This window comes from Podarcis gaigeae, assembly GCF_964106915.1.
Source record: "Podarcis gaigeae genome assembly, chromosome: 2".
NCBI classification, from domain to species: Eukaryota; Metazoa; Chordata; class Lepidosauria; order Squamata; family Lacertidae; genus Podarcis; species Podarcis gaigeae.
The window spans coordinates 56189609-56212336 of record NC_139679.1 but is presented as its reverse complement, the minus strand read 5'-3'; the positions used below and the strand labels follow the sequence as shown (position 1 = coordinate 56212336).

Below are 22728 nucleotides of genomic sequence, written 5' to 3'. Positions count from 1 at the left end.
TCTGGGAATCAGTTAAATGTTAAAGTACAAAAATCACCCATAAAACAATATTGCCTTCAGCCACTACTTGTCATTTTCAATCTGCTCTCTGATTTATTTTCATGATCACTGCTATTTTTAGAGCTTGCCATTGAAGGGTGTTGGGCTGTCAATTTCTATTTGTCCTTTAAATTAGAATAGATTCATTATCAGCTTCTGAAATCTAACAGAAGAATTATAGCCACCACCTTCTGAATTTTGTTCTTCATTGTACAATGCCAGTTGATCCCATTTTTACAGCAGCTTACCATTGAGATGTGATAAAGAGAGCAGGGTGTTTTTGAATAGATTAGAACAAGGTGTCCTTAAGAGTCAATTGCTTTGTTTTGTGGGTGAATGTAGCATGTGCTTATCAAATGTGTGGGTGATTTGTGTCTCTGAAATGGGGTCAGGTCAGCTTTGTAGTTTAGGAGCTTAGGAGCATTCCTTGCTCCAGCACTGCTTCTGGATGCCCAGTGATTAGAAGTATTTTTTACCAACTTTATGTGGTCTTTTCTGTGAACCACCCTGAGACCTCTGGGTATAGGTTGGTATATAAATTTAATAAAAAAAAATCAGGCCCTGGAGATTTGAATTCATTTAAAGCAGATAGGTGTTCCCTTGCCACATCTTTTTCTGTCCTGGGTTGCAGTTCATTCTTTGCATAATTTATTTTGTTATCACCAGGTCAGGCCTAAGTAGTGCAAGCAGAAATCATTTACAGATTTGCCACTACAGTCATAAAGAGGTAAAGGTAAAGGGACCCCTGACCATTAGGTGCAGTCATGACCGACTCTGGGGTTGCGGAGCTCATCTCGCTTTATTGGCCGAGGGAGCCGGCATACAGCTTCCAGGTCATGTGGCCAGCATGACTAAGCTGATTCTGGCGAACCAGAGCAGTGCACAGAAATGCCGTTTACCTTCCCGCCAGAGCAGTACCTATTTATCTACTTGCACTTTGACGTGCTTTCGAACTGCTAGGTTGGCAGGAGTAGGGACCGAGCAATGGGAGCTCACCCCATCGCGGGGATTCGAACCACCGACCTTCTGATCAGCAAGTCCTAGGCTCTGTGGTTTAACCCACAGCGCCACCCGCGTCCCCCACTACAGTCATACCTCAGGTTAAAGTTGCTTCAGGTTGAGCGTTTTCGGGTTGCGCTCCGCTGCGACCCGGAAGTGACGGAATGCGTTACAGACGCTCAAAATGATGTCACACGCATGCGCAGAAGCGATGAATTGCGACTCGCAGATGCGGGTTGCGTTCTCTTCAGGATGCGAACGGGGCTCCGGAACAGATCCCGTTCACATCCAGAGGTACCACTGTAATTGGAAAGATTCAGGATGATTGAAATTAAATTTCTCTCCATGGAAGGAGGGAAGGGTTGACTGCTGAGGGCTATTATGGTAGACTAATAGTATTGACAGCTAGACTATTAAGGTATATCTGCCTAAGCCGTTAATGCTGTTGATGTTTCATTTCATCCACTCTTTTTCACCCCAGCTGTTTTTCTCAGGATTGTGGCTAGTCAACTGCCCCTTGTCAGGGTACACCTGTGTGTGTTGCATGTAGAGCCCACCCACCCTTTCTCCAAAGAATCTTACACCAGTGATTTAAGCTGTACAACAAACCTGAGAAGGAGATTAAGCTGACAGCTGATAATTGGCTAGAGCGAGTATGGCGGGGTGCCCGTGATGGAGCCTCAAGAACATCTTATAGGGTTTTTATGAAAACCTATGAGATGGCTGTGAAGGCCGCTAAGACGTCTTACTTCTCGGCCTCCATTGCATCCGCTAGCTCTCGCCCGGTGCAATTATTTAGTATAATTTGGTCTTTAACGTCCCTTGAAGGACAGCCAAATTTAAATAACAATCTGACACACAGCTGTGAGGCATTTGCGAGCTTTTTTGCGGAGAAGGTCCTGTTGCTCCGCCATGACCTCCCTGCCAATTTGGATACAATAAAGGAACTGGAGGACCCTCGACTGTCCTCGGGTCCAGTATTGGACCATTTTGACCGATATCTCCAGCCGATGTGGACAGACTCCTCCGAGCTGGAAAGGCCACCACCTCTCCTCTTGCCCCGTGCCCGTCATGGCTGATTAGAGCGTGTCCAGACGAGGTGCGGGCCCCCCTGGGGGATATCATCAATTTGTCCCTTGGCACCGGGATATTCCCAGGGGAATTGAAGGAGGCAGTGGTGTGTCCGCTCTTAAAGAAAACATCATTAGATCCCTTAGATCTATCCAATTACCGCCCGGTCTCGAATCTTCCAGGTGATTGAGAGAGCGGTTGCTGAACAGCTTGGTAGGTTTCTGGATGAAACATCTGCTCTGGATCCATTCCAGTCCAGCCTCCGCGCTGGTCATGGGACCGAGACGGCTCTGGTCGCCCTAACAGATGATCTCCGCAGGCAGCTGGATCGAGGCGGGTCGGGGCTGCTGATTCTTCTAGATCTGTCAGCAGCCTTCGACATGGTCGATCACGAACTCCTGGACCACCGCCTTGCCGACGTGGGGATCCAGGGCACAGTCCTTCAATGGCTGCGCTCGTTTCTCTCTGGTCGGGGACAGAGGGTGGCGCTCGGGGGGGAATTGTCATCGCGCCACTCCTTGGTGTGTGGAGTGCCTCAGGGTGCGATTCTCTCCCCGATGCTTTTTAACATCTTTATGCGCCCCCTCGCCCAGCTTGTCCGGAGTTTTGGGCTGGGTTGCTATCAGTATGCTGATGACACCCAACTCTATCTGTTGATGGATGGCCATCCTGACTCGGCCCCAGACACACTGGCGAGATGTCTGGAAGCTGTGGCTGGATGGTTACGTGGGAGCCGGTTGAAGTTAAATCCTTCGAAGACACAGGTCCTCTGGCTGGGAGGGGGCGATATGGGATTGAGGGGGCAACTCCCATCTCTTGCAGGGGTGCAATTAGTGCCAGCACCGTACGTTAAGAGTTTGGGTGTAATCTTCGATACCTCCCTCTCTATGGAGGCGCAGATTACAGCTATAACAAAGGCGGCATTTTTTCATCTCCGCCAAGCTAAGCAGTTGGCCCCTTATCTCTCTCGCCCTGACCTAGCCACTGTGATCCACGCGACGGTCACCTCCAGACTGGATTATTGTAACTCGCTCTACGTGGGGCTGCCCTTGAGACTGACCCAGAAACTCCAGCGGGTGCAGAATGCCGCGGCGAGACTCCTTATGGGGTCTTCGCTGCGAGATCACATTCATCCGGTACTATACCAGCTGCACTGGCTCCCGGTGGAGTACAGGATCAGGTTTAAGGTGCTGGTTTTAACCTTTAAAGCCCTATACGGCCTAGGACCCTCGTACCTACGGGACCGCCTCTCCTGGTATGCCCCACAGAGAAACCTACGGTCTGCAAATAATAACATCCTCAAGGTCCCAGGCCTCAGAGAGGTTAGGCTGGCCTCAACTAGAGCCAGGGCCTTCTCGGCTGTGGCTCCAATCTGGTGGAACGCTCTGTCACAAGAGACTAGGGCCCTGCGGGACCTGACATCCTTCCGCAGGGCCTGCAAGACAGAGTTGTTCCACCAAGCCTTTGGTCAGGGCGCAGCCTAACTCCCTCCTCTGCCAACCTGCACAGAATCTTGCTTAATTAGTTGCCATTAATTCGATTTTAATTGATTTTTATAATGAAATATTTTTAGAATGTGTGAATATCTGATAATTTGATTGTTTGATTGTTGTTAGCCGCCCTGAGCCTGGCTTCGGCTGGGGAGGGCGGGATATAAATAAAATTTATTATTATTATTATTATTATTATTATTATTATTATTGACCCTGAGCCACCCAGCTTTGTGCCTGAGTGGAGGATGTGAAGATGGGTTTCTGACACTCAAGTGCAGTGTTGTAGACACTGCATTAAACAGCCTGTTTGTGCATTTCATCCAAAGGGAGGAAAATGTTCTTCTAGGAAATAATTTGAGTGAATTCTAAATACAGTGGTACCTCGGGTTAAGAACTTAATTTGTTCTGGAGGTCTGTTCTTAACCTGAGGTATCACTTTAGCTAAAGGGGCCTCCTGCTGCCGCTGCTGCTGTGCCGCCACTGTGCGATTTCTGTTCTCATCCTGAAGGAAAGTTCTTAACTCGAGGTACTATTTCTGGGTTAGCGGAGTCTTTAACCCGAAGTGTCTGTAACCTGAAGCATCTGTAACCCGAGGTACCACTGTAAAATAAGGGTTTAGAACCTTTGTATTTTAAATATATATATTTTAAACCATTAAGATTAAATATCCAGTTTCCTGTTCCTTAAATGTTGTTTCTAACAATGTACAGGTTATAAACAAGGGAATACAAACATTGATTTGGCTCAATATACAATAGATTCTCTCTCCCCCCTTATCCCATATCACTAGTGTGTGCAGATAATTTAAGGGAAAGGCAGAGACAGTCTCTCACTTCACCCTTGGTTTAGAAGAAGCAGAAGCCATTTGAGTCTTCCTGTGCATTCCAGGGGATATGACGGGAGCAAAGTTGGTTTCTCAAATTTGGCACCATAAAAGTCTCCACTCCCTCCTAGTTCAATGAAGTTTGCAAAGAACTATAAGCTGGGAAACCAGGGCAGATGCAATTGCCAGAAATGGAGAGTAGTGATGTGTGCTGGCAGCTGCATCTGTGGATCCATGGCTATAACACAGTAATACCAGGGGGTCTGCAAATGCACTCACCACTAAAGGCATTTTATGCTTTTCTTGTGTCTGTAAAATGAATTTAAAATCTACCTTGGCACAAATGTGCTGTATATAGAATGAAAAGTGGTATTTTGCACTTTCTGTTCTACATAAATAACATATTCTCTGCACACATATATTGCAAGAAGTTATTCATGCTGCTTTTGACTATAAAGTTTACAAACATTCTTTGCTGCATTATAAGATCAGGCAACTTAAATAAAATATGAAGTATAAACTTTCTGATAAGTCTGCTTCAGAACTTCACTTATCTGCTGCATTTTATATTATATTTGTTCCTACTTCTTATTTTTGTAATCACTGGCTTTTTTCCTACAGGGAAGTTTTCAATTTTTTTTGCTTTGCCTGTCTACAAAGACAATTGCAAGTCAGGAAGTTCTCAGAAGTAATTTTGCTAAAGGGCAAAGATATTTCCTGTCTAGCAACCAATTGGATTATTATGTGAATGCATTTTATTTATTAGGCTTGGGGTTTGGTTTTATACAGAAAAGGTCTGGGCAGAAGCTGCTCTTCAATTCAACAGGATTTGCCTGCTGTCAGATACTTGTCAGTATTGCTCAGGAGGAGTTATAGTCAAACTAATGTTGACCTATAATCAGCCTTGGGAAGAAGTGTGTGTGTGTGTTTATGTTTGTTTTGAAATGTTGCTTACTTAGTTGTTTTTGTTGCCACCACAAAACACTTGAAGTTCCTTTCAAGATGGAGACATTAACTAACATTTCTGGACATAGTTTAACACCAGCCTACACTTCATGACTAATTTTAAATGAATGTAGTTCAGTATAAGATCATAATTTTATTCAAATAGTGGCTAACTTTTAAAGATGTTTTGACTGCAGCAAGCTTATCTTCTTAAAACCCAGGCTAGGGTGGTGGTGACAGGAATAGTAGCTCAACAACATCTGGGGCAAAGTTCCCTACACCCAGTGAAGCAATTCTTATTTGAAGGCAAGTTGCAGCGTTTTATTAGGGGCTAGAAATTTCTTTCATGATGGAAAAGTTAGTTGTATGAAGTACTGGAACTCTAAGATGCACTTCTTGGGTATACTAGAGAAGGAGGCTCATAAAATCTTCTGACAATTTGAAAATATTATATAGAAAAGGATAGGTGCATCTTTTGGTAAGTAGAAGCATTTTATTAGTGCTTGTGTGTGAATGTATAATTTGTTAGCATCATGTCTGGCCATTATCAGCATCCAGTCATAATGAAAGTAGGTCAAGAGATGGTGTGTGTATCAGCAGAGCATTAAAAAACTATGTATGCATTCAGTAGTGTGTACACCGAACAGTTACTAAGATCTACTTTAGATAAAAGACTTGGTTTTTGCAGTTTCCAAGGGGGTATTTCCAATATCAATTTCTTTTTTGCTAGTTCTTGGGTGGGAGTAAGGATACGTTTGGCTGGCCGAAGTATCTGGGCTGGGAATGAGACAATGTGCATGAGATGTTTCTGTTTCCTAAGTAGGATGTTGAGGGTTTGAAATAAAAACTTTACAGTTTTCCTTTTGAAAGGCAGCTTCCCTGTGATTCTGGTCTCCTGGTTATGTGCCCAGTAGTTGCTTTAGCCTCCTTTATATAATTAGAACAAGTCCTTGTTGAATTTCTCTCAACTATGGGAGTGCAGTCTTGGGATTCCAGACAGTTCCTTAAGGTATATTTAGTCTACAAAGAAATATTAAGCTGCTCCTAGTTTCCTGTTGGGCCCGTTCACAAATTCAGCTTAGTGGTTGAGCATTCCCCACATCGAGTATTTGTGTCAACACATTGTCTCTTTTTTAAGAAAACAGCCCTTGAGTACAATGTCATACATTAGAAGTGAGAGATTGCATGTTGCTAATTTCGTATTTGAGAGTGTGTAAGCTTTTACATTTCACAGAGCACTTATTCAGGTGGAACAATAAATCCTGCAGAGGATTTCTGAGGTGATGTCCAGCTATAATATAATAATAATAATAATTTATTATTTGTACACCGCCCATCTGGCTGGGTTTCCCTAGCCACTCTGGGTGGCTTCCAACAAAGACCAAAAATACACTAAGATGTCACACATTAAAAACTTCCCTGAACAGGGCTGCCTTCAGATGTCTTCTGAATGTCAGGTAGTTGTTTATCTCTTTTACATATGATGGGAGGGCGTTCCACAGGGCGGGCACCACTACCGAGAAGGCCCTCTGCCTGGTTCCCTGTAGCTTTGCTTCTCGCAATGAGGAAACCACCAGAAGGCCCTCAGCGCTGGACCTCAGTGTCTGGGCAGAACAATGGGGGTGGAGACACTCCTTCAGGTATACTGGCCGAGGCTGTTTAGGCTTTAAAGGTCAGCACCAACACTTTGAATTGTGCTCAGAAAAGTACTGGGAGCCAAAAAAGATCCTTTAGGGCCGGTGGTAGAGAAATTTGCTGAGCTGTGTACTGAAGTGATAATTGTATTTAGAAATTGTACTCAAATATGTGCCTCTTTTCTTCTATATGAGAAGCCCACTATCCTATCTAAACTGGATAATCAAAGAAGACAGTGTACTACTGCTGGCGGGCACCACTACCAAGAAGGCCCTCTGCCTGGTTCCCTGTAGCTTTGCTTCTCGCAATGAGGAAACCACCAGAAGGCCCTCAGCGCTGGACCTCAGTGTCTGGGCAGAACAATGGGGGTGGAGACGCTCCTTCAGGTATACTGGGCCGAGGCTGTTTAGGCTTTAAAGGTCAACACCAACACTATGAATTGTGCTCGGAAACGTACTGGGAGCCAATGTAGGTCTTTCAAGACTGGTGTTATGTGGTCTCGGCGGCCGCCCCCAGTCACCAGTCTAGCTGCAGCATTCTGGATTAGTTGTAGTTTTCGGGTCACCTTCAAAGGTAGCCCTACGTAGAGTGCATTGCAGTAGTCCAAGCGGGAGATAACTAGAGCATGCACCACTCTGGCAAGACAGCCTGCAGGCGGGTAGGGTCTCAGCCTGTGTACCAGGTGGAGATGGTAGACAGCTGCCCTGGATACAGAATTGACCTGCGCCTCCATGGACAGCTGTGAGTCCAAAATGACTCCCAGGCTGCGCACCTGGTCCTTCAGGGGCACAGTTACCCCATTCAGGATCAGGGAGTCCTCCACACCAGCCCGCCCCCTGTCCCCCAAGAACAGTACTTCTGTCTTGTCAGGATTCAACGTCAATCCATTAGCCACCATCCATCCCCCAACCGCCTCCAGGCACTCACACAGGACCTTCACCGCCTTCATTGGTTCTGATTTGAAAGAGAGGTAGAGCTGAGTATCATCTGCATATTGATGGACACCCAGTCCAAACCCCCTGATTATCTCTCCCTGCGGCTTCATGTAGATGTTAAAAAGCATGGGGGGGGGGGAAGCTGTACAATTTTAGGTTACTCTCTTGAACGAAACCCTTAACCCTGGCCCAAAGTAATATGTAAGTATGCTCTAACATGCAGGCTCAAAGGTTCTTGGTAATTGCCCAAGCACATCTACAGTTTGTTAAGCAATCAATAGCTTTCTATTTTCAGCAACGTCAGTTACTGTAGACAACAGATATTCCTTGAGGTTGTGTGTAGGCTTGTAGTGTAATGGCAAACACAGAGCTCATCAGCCCCTCACTTTGTCTACCTGCCAGATTAATCTGAGATGCTGAGATACTGTGGAACCGATGCACTGTTCCCTGTGCTGTGAACTGCATTTTCACAGAGCTTTTTGGATGACCTGACTTGCTTTGGGTATATTGCCCTAGTATGCAGAATACTCTTAAGCTTACTTTGTAGTGAAACATTGCTACTGATTAGAGATGTGTTTTCCTCCATATAACTTAACAGCAGTTTCAAGGGTCGATTGCTATAGATCACAGCTTCTTCGTGTAATATCATAACGCTCTGCTTTAACACATCTAATGCAACTGCCAATTTTGTTGTTTTGGGAATATCTATAGATTGCAAAGACCAATCTGAAATATATCAGTGTAAATTAAGTTCATGCCATGCAGAAGGTTGAGTTAACAGTTTTTGTAAATTATTTTCATTTTTACCTCTTATTTGGCAGGACCCTCACCCAAGTTGTTCTCAGTTAAAAAGTGCTGTTTTTGTACCAGATCTAAATAGTAATAAAAGCCACTTCAAAATGCAAACTTTTCTGTTTACTGAATTTGCACAGGTAAATTCATTAAAAAAACCACACAAATAAATTGATAATCAGATTTTAAAGGCTTGTATTTGCTTAGGTTACAATCCATCTATTCCTTGAGGAAAAGCCACTAAAATAAACCAAGAGTAAATAAAATAATTGATTTCAGTAACTATTTTGAGCTAGAAGAACGTATGAATACTGCAAGTGGCTGGTTGCAGAAATATGCTTGGTAGAATGAGTGGTAACAGGTAAGCTGGTCCTTCCCTCCAAACATTTTTGTAGCCCTGAAGATTGAACTGTTATGGGGGCCCCTTGGCAACCAGCAATGTGGTCTGGGTAATCACTGTTTTCTTCTTCAGTGGGGTTCTTTACAGCAGCCTTTACAACAGCTGTGCTATTGGCTCTCAAACTTTGGGATTGTTGAAATACAGACAGAAAAAAAATAATCAATTTGTGTCATGTGACCCATTTAAAACCCCCCACAAAAAACCACAATGTGGACTAAAGTTGCTTCTGGTCCCCTCTGGGATTAGTGGCCCTGAAGCTTAAGCTTCATTAGTTTCATAGTAGATCTGCCCCTTCCTAGTTGTCCTCTTTCCTGACCTTCCAGTGAATGTCAATGACAGCTACTGTTTGTATAGGAACTTGATTCACTACAGATAGATTGTTTGTATAGGAAATTCATTCACTACATCTTAATGTTGTGTCCCCCGCCCCGCCTCAGGATGGGTTTGTTGTTGTTTTGATGTGTACTGAATGATATAGTCATAGTGTTTGCACCCAGCATGGCTTAGCAAATGGCTGATGTCTTGTTACCAATATCACAAATGATTGGAAATCTAGAATTATAACTCTGAATTCAGAAACAGAAATGTAGTTGAATCATACACATCTCACAGCCAGCAGGATCCTAAGTCTGAGTTATAGCTGTATGCATGGTCCTTAATCATCTTAATTCATAGCAAATTACAAACCCTATAGTGACAAATCATGTAATGTGACAAATGGGAGCATGAATTGTCAGATTTTGGTTTAGAGGAGAGTAATCACCCACTCATTATTGAGTGAGCTGTCATATTTGTCATATTAGTCCCTGCTAAGAGGGGTTAAACAACACCTTCATTGACTCTGTGTATACCTTCATTTTTTCTCTACCTGGTTTTTCGTTTTAGGAAGACACAAAAAATAGTGTGACTTTTCAAATACCAAAGATTAAAATACAGCATGTGTCTGCTGGATACTGAAAATTGACTTTTATTTCCTATTTTATCCAGCTTTGATCTATTATGAATCAAGCTGAGAGGTATTTTCTGTCCATTCACTTGCTCAAATGAGAGGTAGGGGAACAAATCTGTATACCAAGTTGAAACATTAATGACCCTTTTTAATGGAAACTGTTGAAAGAACACAGCTTTTGTGTCGTGAGGTCATGTGTCCTCAATTTCATTTTAATATTTTGCAGTTCATGTGCAATACTGTACTCTTGCAGCAATGAAAGAAGCTCTTAGAAAGGATAATGAGGGTTCAGTTTTTTGCTATAGAAATTGAACTAGAGAGGACATTAATCATGGATCGATGCGTAAAAGCGGTTATTGTAAGAACTTAGTGTGTGACTTTCTTCTTTCTCAAGATGCATCCCTAAGTGTGTAATACTGTTCATAATAGTTTTAGTGTCTTTTTTTATACCTAGAACATCTGGGTTGATGGTCAAGCATTGATTCCTCCCACCCCCCTTTGATGTGGTTTTCAGACACTCACGACTCATTTTTCTCATAAATTAAATGTCTCTTGTGGGTGTCTTATATCTTGTGTCTCACACTGAATTGAAGGGAATTAAGCCCCTTGGTTCTCTTGCTTTTCAGGTCAAGAATATAGTCTACCATCACTGTCCTCCATCAAATTCTCACATTTGCCTCTTCGTGTTTTGAGGTCTGGCAAAAGTCTTACATCTGTTTCTATTACTACCTTTATTCAGGTTGGATTCTCAGGAATGGTACTGCATACAGCACAGTTGTATTCGTTACTAGGGGAGATTTGCCCTCCTGCTTTCTTCTCATCAACATCCCCACTTCCTCATGTGTTAACCCCCTAGAGCTTTACCTTCCCACCCACCACATGCAACTACTAGCCCACCCCTTTTATCTTACCAACCCACTTAAGTCACTAAATTAAATAAGGTTATGTTCAACTTGTTGTTGAAGACATCACATGGTACAAAGAGTGGAATGTAATGTGTGAAGGTACTGTGGAATACTTAATGGCTCTGCATCCTTTATCTCTCTCTCATGAGCCAAATAAAGAATGGAAGAGGCAGAAGTTTGAGTACAGCAAGAAAGGAGGGACACTGACATATTCATTTCTCCTAATGCACCCTTAAGCTCCATCTACCTACATCCACCCCATCCCAATTCCTTCCTCCCCCCCCAGCTTTATTCTCCCCAGTCTCCAGAGCCATAAAACTCTCTCTCACACATACATTTACTTTCCTCACTACCTTACATACTCCTCCTCATTCCTCCAAATGCCATCTTTACCCCTGTCCAATGCCACCTGTTTCTTTACCAATTCCTCCTTTCTCTTCCCCTGTGTGTAACCAAAGGACTAAAACTGTTACACACAGAGAAACCCTCCCCCCTCCCCCCCCCGCAAGGCCTTCTCTTAAATCTTCCAAGTCATTTAGTGCAGACACGAGTCCCCACCTTTTTCTTCCCGACTTTCCTTTCGTTGCCCTGCCTTAATAATGTTGGAAAATAGCCAATGAAAACAGCAGTGTGACAGACTAGTGCAAATATAGTATAGGGAGAAAAGGGTAAAGTGGTGGCAGGCAAGATTCACAACTGATTTTCTTGTTTTTCACTTGCTGCTTACCAGAAAATCAAAATAATTTCATCTGTAGAAAAAGAGCATCACATATTGTTCAGTATCACAAAGTGTGTCTTGAAACTCAGATTGCATCCCATGCCAGTTCTCTGCTATATACTTTATTGTATGAATTTTTGAAACACGTGTTACCTCTTCTATCCAGATCTCTGTACTTACCAGCTGCTGCATACATAAATGATTTCTAAATGTCCAAGAAATATCTAGTGAGAGGTATGTCAGTTAGGGCTTCTGCAAACATTTGGCTCTGTTTTCAGAATTCCTCATAAGCCCTGAAGATCTTTATTTTGCCATGAACTGACAATGGAGAACAATCATTCTAAACCACAAGATCAGTGAAACAGGCTTGTTTGGGTACACATAAGAGGAAAATTACAATCCATAATTTGAGGAGACTGCAAGTATTTTAGCCTGCTTCGTCAAAAGGGAATCCTATTCAATATCTGAAACAAGAATGTTAACGTGTTGTGGCTACTTTCTGTGGCTATTTCTGCTTTTAATGCAAAAAATATTGTGCATATGTTGTCCTGCTGCATAGGCCTTTCTTGTTCTTGTTAACTTGCCATGTGGGCTTTGGAAAGCTTTTGCTGTTCTTAATTCCATGGTTGTGTTTGCCTTTGAAGATCTCTTCTCCATGTTATAAACCCCAAACTGAATCCTAACATTTCAGTGAGAAGCATTCTGAGTTTGTTTTTATTTGGGGCACGGGTTTTGGGTTTTGGGGGGGGGGTAACGTTTGACACGTGGGAATTTATAACAGAATATCCTCTTAGTGAAAAATTCTGAGTCATAGAACTTTTCTCTAAAATCCACAGAGATTCACTGTTCAAACTATTCATTTTTCTACATGTCTTACTCCAAGTCCAAAGCTCAACGTTATGGGAATTGTGTGGCTACTGCCAAATACAGCAGCCGCATGCCTTCATCTCCTCAAAATAAGTGGTATCTTCACGCTTTGGATTTGCAAGAAGACCCAGTGGCTTTAGTTTAGATATTATTTTTCTGAAGGAAAACCTTTAATGGAGTGTTTACAACTTTGAGCTCCATAGCAGCAGAATTCACTGTGTGTGAGAGAGACAGGACAGGGCTTCCATATTTATAGCATTTCCAGTCTCAGATTTCAATTTTGTTTTGTTTTTAATTTACCAACTGCAAGGTGACAGATACCACAAGGTTTGAAATCTACACATTTGATATTTTATTGTTCAGTGGAGTCTGTCTGACAATTGACTGAGTTGGTGTGAAGACACCAAATGTTCACAAATTGTCCAAATGTTCATGTAACAAGCTGTCAAGATGTTTGCAATCCAGTAAGGGAAAGTTCTCACTTTCGGCAGGATTAAAACATCAACACAGGGCCCAGGTGCAACAGTGGCCTTATGCGATAGAATAAGAATTGTCAAGAAGTCCCAGGAATAGGTAAGACAATAAGCCAATGTAACTCGCTCTAGATGTTGCAGAACTACAGCTCCCATTGTTCCTGATTATTGATCAGACTGGCCAGTGCTGATGTGAAAGCAGTCCAACAACATATGGAATAAGTTCCCCAACTTGGTTTATAGTTTCTGCCAATGGCTTATGTTCTCAGGTTTCCTCTTCTAGTCCTGCCTGTCCCCCAATCCAACCTGGTTTCATTTATTGGCTCCCTTCCCTTTGGTCTTTACTTGCTTCCTTTGGTTTCTTGTTCTGGATTGCAACATCGCTGTTACACTGATGAGCCACTGTGTATCTTTCTTACTGCTCTATTTACCTGAATATCAAATCATTATCTCAGATTTAATATGCAGAATCGGAATGTATTATGTTTTCCTCAAATGATTCACTTTCCTCTTCTCTTTAACAATTTTTTTACAAACTTGGGCATTATCCTTAAATCACCCCCCCCCTCTCTCTCTCTCTCTCTCTCTCACACACACTCTCTCTCACACACAAACAAAATATTCATGCTGATTCTTCTAAAACTCTATTTAAGCCTTCGTTTTAAGGCCTTGTATTGACTACTATGATGTTTTATTCACAGCTGGCCTCGGCCTCATCTCTCAGCTTAGTCTACTGTCTTAACTCTTCCACTCATTTATTTTTTCTTCACGCTTTAATCAGGTTACACCCTTGAAAACGTTTCATTTACTTTTTTAAAACAAATTTCATTTTTACAATTAAAGCAATTAACAATAATCCAAATGTAAAACACACATTTGGTTTCGGCTTCCCTTCTCATTCCCCATGGTTCATTTCAATATTTTCTTTTCCATTACATAATCTAATTTTTCTCCCTATATTTTCACTGTCTCAGTTTTATATCCCAATAATTGTTACTGCTGAATTTACTCTATTACTTTTAACTTTTCAATGTGTTTACAATAATTTTCCAGATAGTCTAATAGGCTACATAAGAGATGTTATAGTTTGAACTGATGTGGATTTTGGAGATGTTCTATGGCCCAGTCAGCAATATCAGGGATTTTGGATACAGTTGTTGTTTTTTTAATCTGACAAACCTAGAGGGTTCTTCGTTCTCTTTTGATATTTATCATAAGTGTAAAAAGGTAAAGGTAAAGGGACCCCTAAGTGTACTTCATGCATATTCATCGGTGAATAAATATGCCTGAAGCAGTCACCACAATCACGGGAATTTGTCTGCCTTAACCTCCTCCTATTGGCTTTGTCAAGACGCATTGTCATTCAATTGGCTCAGATTTCTGCATTAATTGTAGATTTTTCCTAATGATCCAGAGAGAAAAATAGAACCCTTAAGTCATAAAGACATCCTGTCTCATTCTGAAAGGAGATCCCTCTGCTTAATTAACTTCATAAATTAGCTGTCGCTATAGCACCACCACTTTATCACCAGATGGAGGTAATATAATCTCTCTGATCCTTTTTGCCATTGTAATGGAGCCCAACCATCAATTAACATGCCCTTGAGCCTTTCCATTTGGCAGCATTATGGTCGTGAGGAAGCTGATGTGCAGACAGAGTTGTCAAAGGAGTGCTAAGCTGTGAAATTATCAATAGCCTAAGAATTCTAGCAGGTTGCTTGTCTTTTTTTCTGGTTATGCTCTATTTTTTTCACCCATGTTCTCATATTTAGAATCCCCCCTGATCCAACTGAAGCCTTTGAAGATGTGCCTACTTCAAGCCAAACATCTGTGGAAGGTGGCAGCGTTGACAAGTGATGTTGATCAACTGCTTTTGAAGTGGACTGACTGGGAGTTATACTGTGTCCATGAGAGTACCATACCCAGAAAACACACACGCAAATTAGCACACTTTACATTTTGAAGAATCGTTGATTTTATTTTTCTACATTCAAACCCCCTTCATCTCAAAAGTATATGGAAGAGGCAGCATTTTTATTATAAATACATGCTCTGCATCCAGTGATTTGATTCCAAGTTGATGATGGGGTTGGGGGTGCAAGGGCAATCAAAAGGTGAAATAGCATCTCTCTTATCAGTGATTTTGTTTGCTTCCCAGTTACCTATCCACATTTGTTATATACACCTTGATAGACTTTGTGATTTGGTTGGCTGTTAATATCTTTTAAGGATTTAATTACTAAACTTGTTCATTATATTGCTAGGTAGACCTACATTTTTGCCTCTTTTTCTTTTTTCCAAGCATTGAATGTTGTAATTTTGAGTGAAGGAGTCAAGAATATGGGAAAGAAGATACAAACATTTATCAGTTGCACAGCTAACACTCAGGAAGGTGGGCTCTTGGCTAAGGTGCAGGCATACAGAAGCACTAGTAACATAGAACTGGTGCACTGAGTGCCAGAACTAAAGGAAGAGGTGGGGAGGAGAGATAATACAAAGACAAAAGTGTAGTTCTGTTTTTTGTTCTCCCTTCCAAAACTTGACCTGGTTTACACAAAAAAACTCCAGTGAAAATACTGGAACAATCACTGGTAAACCCTTCTGACAGAAGGTTGTGCCAATCTTGTTTTCAGGGTGTCCGCACATTGCTGGGGTATTAATGTTAGCTTCTGCCCAGGACATGAAAGCAGCTAGTTAAGATTACTATGGCCATAATTCTCAAGGCACTTACTCTTGAGTGCTTCCATTTATTTTCATGAAAACTTTCACAACTTTTGTAAACTACAAAGACATCTATGGGCAGCAAAGTAGCTGTTTGTAGGGTTGGGTTGTTTTTTCTTAATATTTTACTAGTTTAACAATACAGTTATGCACATTGATGATTGTGGGTTGTATCCCAATGTTAGTCATACTCTGAGTGCATCCATTAATATTAATGGACATGACTAACTTGGGTCCATTTATTTCAGTGGGTCTGTTCTGAGTAGAACTTAGCTGGATACAGCATGGTATGTATGTCCGTTGAATGCATTGTTAAAATAATAATAAAAATTGGAAGGGCTCACAGCTCAGGGATAGACCATATGCTTTGCATGCAGAAGACCCCAGGTTCAATTTCAGTTAAGAGAATCTTGAAGAACAATTTTGGAAAATATCATCGCCTAAAATATTGAAGAGCTATTGGAGCAGACAGTAATGGATTGCTCTGAATATTTGATTACAAGAGACGGCTGAGATAGAAATCTGCTTAAATAAATGGATGGACCAACAGTGAAGCCTGCCATAAGACACCTTTTTTTGTTGTTCACATGTGGTATATTGAGCAAAGTCACCTTGCCATTCAGTCCCTTCTTCATGATACTGGTGTTTATGAATGGTTTAGTTGGTGGCTTTGTGCAGTGTGAGAAACTCAGGTTTTGTTGTTGCGTCCCGTCCCTCCAACTCTACCCACAGGTTGCTCTCAAGGGTTAGGGAATCCTCTGGAGAAGTATGAAGTGTGGTGTGAACAGTTACAGTGTGTGTGAAGGGCGTGTTGTTGCTGAAGAATGCAAGATCCCACAGAAACAGGTGCTTTCTGCTGGTGAGGCCACCACCAGATACAGCCCTTAATCTTTTCTTCAGTGGGGATTTTTTCCCCTGCTGCATTTTTTAATGATTTTCTGTATTAATGTTATATTCTTTTATTTATGTGAGCCACCCAGATAACAATGTTATTAGGCATATTATACAAATATAGTAAGTATAATACCTGAATCATAGGAGGTTATCTCTCCAAATAAAGTTATGCCACTTCTGCAAAGGAGCCCGTAGGAGCCCTCCTTTTTAATCAGTTTTTAATCATCCCTCTTTTGCTTTTTTGTTCTTGATGAGTGTATAGAACAGCACTCTCTCCAGGAAGTCATCAACCTTGACACTTTGCATTTTATATGTACAGACATATTTTGCCATCTTTTTCCTTTGTAAAAAATGTGAACTTGTGTCTATATGATGTGCTGGTAAAGAACCCTCCTCTCTAGGCACAGCGTAGACTTGGAAATCAATAGCAATGTAGCCTTTGAAACCCCTCCATTTCTGAGTATGGATCTGTATATGCCCCCATAATGGTGCGGAAAACTTACAAAACTTATCCTCCATAAAATAAGTTATCTTTAGGAACTGCGAAAGTTCTTAATAAGCAGCATACAGTACTTGAATTAGTGTTCCACAGAGGCTGTGTTTCCTCACAAACATTTAGGACAGCATTTTGTTCTTTTTAGCAATTATGTCCCTGGCAAGTTTGTAATGTAGCTTCTTCTGGCTCAGCATGAATGCACAGAATACTTTGCCAGTTTTTCATTGTCTTAATAGCTGTTGCTGTGGGAGATGCTCTTGCTGCTTTCATTTCCCAGTTGGTGTCAGAAGGGCATCCTGAGAATGGGGAGGGCAATTTTGTTTGATTCAGAGGGAAAGCTACCCAAGGATGAGACTCTTCCTGCCTTCCTCTTCTGTCTCTGATAAGGAGCACAGGACTTTCCTGTCTAACAGAAGAAATAGAAATCACCTGTGATGCTACATTTGTTGTCTCTCTACCATTTTGTCACTTTACTTACTTCATTTCATTGTTATTTACTCTTTATGTTGTACTCTATTAAAATAATAACTGAAGTGGCTTACAATAATAAAATAACACATCATGAAAATGAAAAAATAAGACATTATTAGCAAAATATTCATATGAGATAATATAACTAAAACTTGAAAATAGCAGGTCACTTATTAAAAGCTAGCCTATATTTTTATTTAAAAAGTTTTTACTATCCGTCAAAGACAGATTTGCCTGCAGAGTGCAACTGGGCAGCCTAAATCCTGAAAGACAAATTAGGTTATTCTGAATGGGTTCTTAACATTTAGGCCAAAAGCAGGCCCTCCTCCTTAAGTATAGATCAGTCCCATTCCACCATCACATTTGAGGTTTTCTTCTTCTTCTTCTTCTTCTTCTTCTATTATTATTATTATTATTATTATTATTATTATTATTATTATTATACTACCCTTCATCAGATCTCAGGACAGTTCATAAGATAAAAATACATGCTTCCCTATTTCATGTTAATTCCAAACACCAGCAGTTTTGCTTTACTATTTTGCCATTAACCTGTACAGCTGTGGGTTACTTGTGTTACCACCTGAACTTTCGGCATTTCCCCTTTCCTTCTCACCTCACTGTTTACAGTCCCCATCACTATATGTATATATACACACCTGTAACTCAGGGTAGCACTTCATGCATCTGATGAAGTGGATTTTTATAGTTCGTGAAAGCCTATCCTCTAATAAATTTGTTAGTCTTTAAGGTGCCATATGAAAATTTTGTTGTTTTTTGCTGCAACAGACTAACACGGCTTTATTCCTCTGGAAATCATCTCTGATTTGTTTGCTCAGGAACCACAGCCTGTGATGTACATGAGCCTGTTCTAAAGCCGTGGGATATTTTGGGCTGCTGACTCATAGTATTCCCTCTTCACAGTGTTTGCCATTTGTGAGAGATTAATGTCCTAACTCAACAAATCTAATTTTAGCTGGGTTTTTTTGTTTCCTGCTTTTGGCATCTTTGTGTCAAAAGTAATATTTCATATCTGTCTTCCCACTCTGCTTCACATAAGAAGTATCTCCTGCAACAACAGATAGGAAAAGGGGACTGGACTCCAGATGCTATATATTCCTTTTTCTTTCTTTTTATGTAGGTAAAGTAAAACTATACACCATTGTCTAAATGTAAGCAATGTGCTTTTGTCACTTCCATGGTTGGGAGAGTATTTATTCCAAATAAACAGTGTTTAATAAAAATATATCCTAAAGCCATGCTTAACTGGTCAGTTTCCTTTCACATAACAGGATACAGAACGGATGGTATAAATACAGCATTGCATTGTTAACGTTAAGAAGGAAACGTAGTATATCACACTATATTATAGTCATTTAACCAAAATTTCCAAGTCATGTTACAACTTTTTAACGCCCCTCATTTTCGGAAGTTGAAGAAATCAACACACCCTACTATCATGTTTATCAAGGCAGCTCAGAGAGCAGTGTGTGTGTGTGTGTGTGTGTGTGTGTGTGTCACATTTAGTTTGATAAGTTTGATATTGCAAATTTATAATCCATATTAGCCTGCCATATTAGCCTGCTAAATGGTAAGGAGAATTTTACCACATAAGTGCCCCTGCTCAGGAATTAAAGGGAAAAGCGGGCTGGTCCCATTTCCCTCACAATAGATAGCCTCCTTACCAAGCACATCCACTGTCCTAAATTGCCTCTCAATCAGTTCCCACCCATTCTTGTAAAAGTACACACAGTACACAATAAATTTACCAGTCTAGACTTTCATATAATTAAGTATCTGATCAACTTCAGAAGGTAGTGCTTTGCTTTGAAAATTGTGAAATGTATAGCTCTGTTGTTGCAAATGCATCTGTCACACGTTGTCTCATAAATCCTGTACAGCACATGTGTAACATAGTATTGTCCACCAGATAAGATGGTGCTGTTTGCCAAAACCTCAGACTGTCAACTTTAATAGGACTCCTGGGAGATACCACACTAAACCTCTGTAAATGGACTAGCATAGAGAGGGAGTTCCTGGCAAGCATGAGCTTCTCCAGTCACTGAAGTGCTGGAACAGCTCCATGTGCATAATGCTTGTCCTACTCTACAGGGCTCTATAAGGATGACTGAGATAATATATGTGAAAATCCAAGGATAATGTGCTATAAATTTCTATGTTTTTATCCTTCTTCCTGACCAGTTTGCTTGGTTAAATCATCACAGAGAGAACTTCATTCATTGTGCTTCTTAAAATCTGATTGTCTACCTCACATGAGTACAGGTATTCTGCAATCAAGGTGGTAATGAAAAACAGCTGAAAAGCCTCACTTGCTGCCCATAATCCTTAGCATGGCTAGGTTTATACACTAAGCTTGGGAGTTCCCTACTGGCCTTATCTGCCCTTTGAGGTAATAATATAGGTTAAGACTCTAAACTGGGCTAGCAGGTATTTTTTTCCTCCAGGACATTCTAGAGCCAACAAATTTGCCACTTTAACTTGTCTTGCAACTGTCGTCAGGAGGAGGCCGCCTGTCTTCAAAGGGACCTCTCCCAGTAATGTACCCATTTCTGGCTTTGTGGCAGCCCCTCCCTGTTGTTGTTGTTGTTGTATGTTGTGTAGGCCTCAGTGCAGATAGCCCCCTCCCGCAATATCTTTCCTGCCCAGGGAACAGAGAAACATATACTTCATCTTCAAAGTGAAATTAAGGTAGAAGCAGGAAGGCCATTGCACTCTCATTTGATAATGGAAATGTCACGTTCTTTCCATTAGAGGGCAGAAATAGGCTTCTATAGCTGTGTGTGCATGCCTTACGTGCTCTCTACCTTTGGTATCTTGTGGGAAAGGATGGTGTGGCCCATAGGATACACTGAGATTAAAACAACTATGCAGTTACTCATGTCCAGGACTGCACAGAATGTGCAGGTCTCTTATTTACTTTGGACTTTTTAAAGTGCCGATGTGTTCAGCCAATGGCTATTGAAGGGTGTGTGTGTGTGTGTGTGTGTGTGTGTGTGTGTGTGTGTTTAACAATTTTAAAAATCAGAATCTAATCAACAAATTTTATTATGACATTCATTTCCCCCCAGTATGTTGGGTTTTTTTTAAAGCAAGATAATAGCCGAAGGAAATATTATTTATAGAAACACTCCTGAAGTGTATTTCTCTGACTTTGATTCTGGTGACAATTCAAATTCACTAAAGTAGGGTTGTTTTTTTAATGGAAGAGCTTTGTACTTATACCAGAGGCTGGAGAAGTGAACCATTTGGATTAGGGCTATTTGCCGTCACATCTTGCTTGTTGTGGCTTCCCTGGAGGCGTCTGGTTGAGCCACTGTGGGGAAAACAGGATGTTGTGCTACATGGACCCTTTGTCTGATCCAGCAGGGTTCTTCTTATGTTACTAAGTAAAAAGATTATTCCTGAACATAATGAGAATTTCCACTCTCAAAGGGTTCTGTTTGTATATTCACTCAATATGCTTCAACACTGTCACAGTTAATCTAATTTGACTTTGGTCAGTCAGTGTCCCAGAAAACACAGTTATCTGTTTATATATATGTTCTCTACTTCTCATAAATTGCACAATCAGGTTTGTTTTCTATATATAAAAAACAAACCTAAAAACAATTAAGTACTATATTTTAATAACTGCACCTGTGTATCCAAACCTACCCTAGTAAACGTGCTGACTTTCATTTCTCCTGGAATATGAAATTAGCAAAGTATTCAGGCGAATGGGGTCACAGATGCATTGGTACATTGGTACATATGAAAAAGGAAAGGAATAGAATACAGGACAATAGCCAGGAATCACCCAGACCAGTCACAGCAAGCCCTTGTGCTTTTTCAGTGACAATGTTGAAGCACAAACGGTGACACAAAACCAGAGGCATGCAGTGCAGACTTGCACTCTTTGTCATTTCCACATCAGCGGCAGATCAAAGCTGAGGTAGACATAGTCATAATCTGAAAGAGTTAACTTGCACATGAATTCCTGAGGACTTGTTTACACATCATGTTTCTACAGGATTACGTGTACTTCTAGGAAGAACACACATAGGTTGGTTCATTCTTCAAAGTAAAGAGGTTGCAGACTTTGCATTTTTAAGTAATGTTGCTTATTCTTATTCACGGATGAGAATGTGCCTTAGTATTGCAAGACAACGACCTTATCGGTGCAGTGAATCTGTGACTCATAACTTCCCCAAAGTGTATGTGCCCACCTGTTTTCTTTTGGTGGGATCAAGGACACAGTTCCTCCCACAAGCTATTTGGGTGCTGGTGTTCTAGCCAAGGGTGGTCCACTCCACCTAACTATAATTCAGATGGGGATGCCCATTCTACAATCATCCTACAGCTCATGGAGACTAAAGAACATTGCTGGCATGGCATTCATTCTCTCACACTTTGGCGTCATTCTTTCACATTATAACACTTCTTTTTTTAATGGTCGGGGCAATATATATTAAAAAGCACTTGTTATTTCTGCCTTCTGCAAAAGTCTTCATTCCTTCCCTGAGTTATCTGGCATCATGTGCAGAGGACTTGCCATAGGAGAGGGTTCTTCCTCTCCAGACACTTGTATAGCTTTGTGTGTCCTCTGCAGCCCCACCCACCCTCCTGACCTTCTCTCAAACACTCTATGTACGTGAGAGAACTCAGGGGGAGAGGATCTTGTTTCATTTCCCTTCTGCAGGAAGCAGAAGCAGTGTGATTCTCATGCATTGATCTGCTAATCATAAAACCAGTAGCCCTGTGTTCCCTGCAGTTTACAAATAACGGGCGCCCTGGCAAGAGGATTTGTGAAACCCTGTCCTTGTAGTTAAGCAGCTCAATACACAACGTGAAGCATGGGCAAACTTGCTATGTAGATGTGTCTCTAACCTGCTGCTAATTATGACTGTCTCATGCATACACATCACAAAGCAAAGGATCCTGGGCAGGAGTCAATGTCTCATTTTGTTGGAGGGAATTGTTATTTTTTTCCACTTTGCTCACTTCTCATAAATATATACTGCTACAGTTGTATATTGTTCTGTGAGGCAACAGTTTAGAAATAAATGAGCTCTACTTGGTTTTAACTAAGACTGAGCTTAAAT

The 22728-nt window shown here is 41.3% G+C and overlaps 1 protein-coding gene across 12 annotated transcripts in view; it reads left to right on the top strand.

Moving 5' to 3' along the window:
- Positions 1 to 22728, top strand: part of ARHGAP26 (Rho GTPase activating protein 26) — a 199368-nt gene that overhangs the window by 155006 nt on the left and 21634 nt on the right. For 2 of the 12 annotated variants that reach the window (XM_083728266.1, XM_083728267.1), the window contains exon 21: positions 14817 to 18885. The exons of the other annotated variants lie outside the window; for them this stretch is intronic. In XM_083728266.1, the coding sequence (XP_083584392.1) occupies positions 14817 to 14901 (85 nt within the window). In that variant the 3' untranslated portion in view covers positions 14902 to 18885. Of the gene's footprint in view, positions 1 to 14816; positions 18886 to 22728 lie in introns of those variants that run through there. 12 annotated transcript variants of the gene reach the window in all.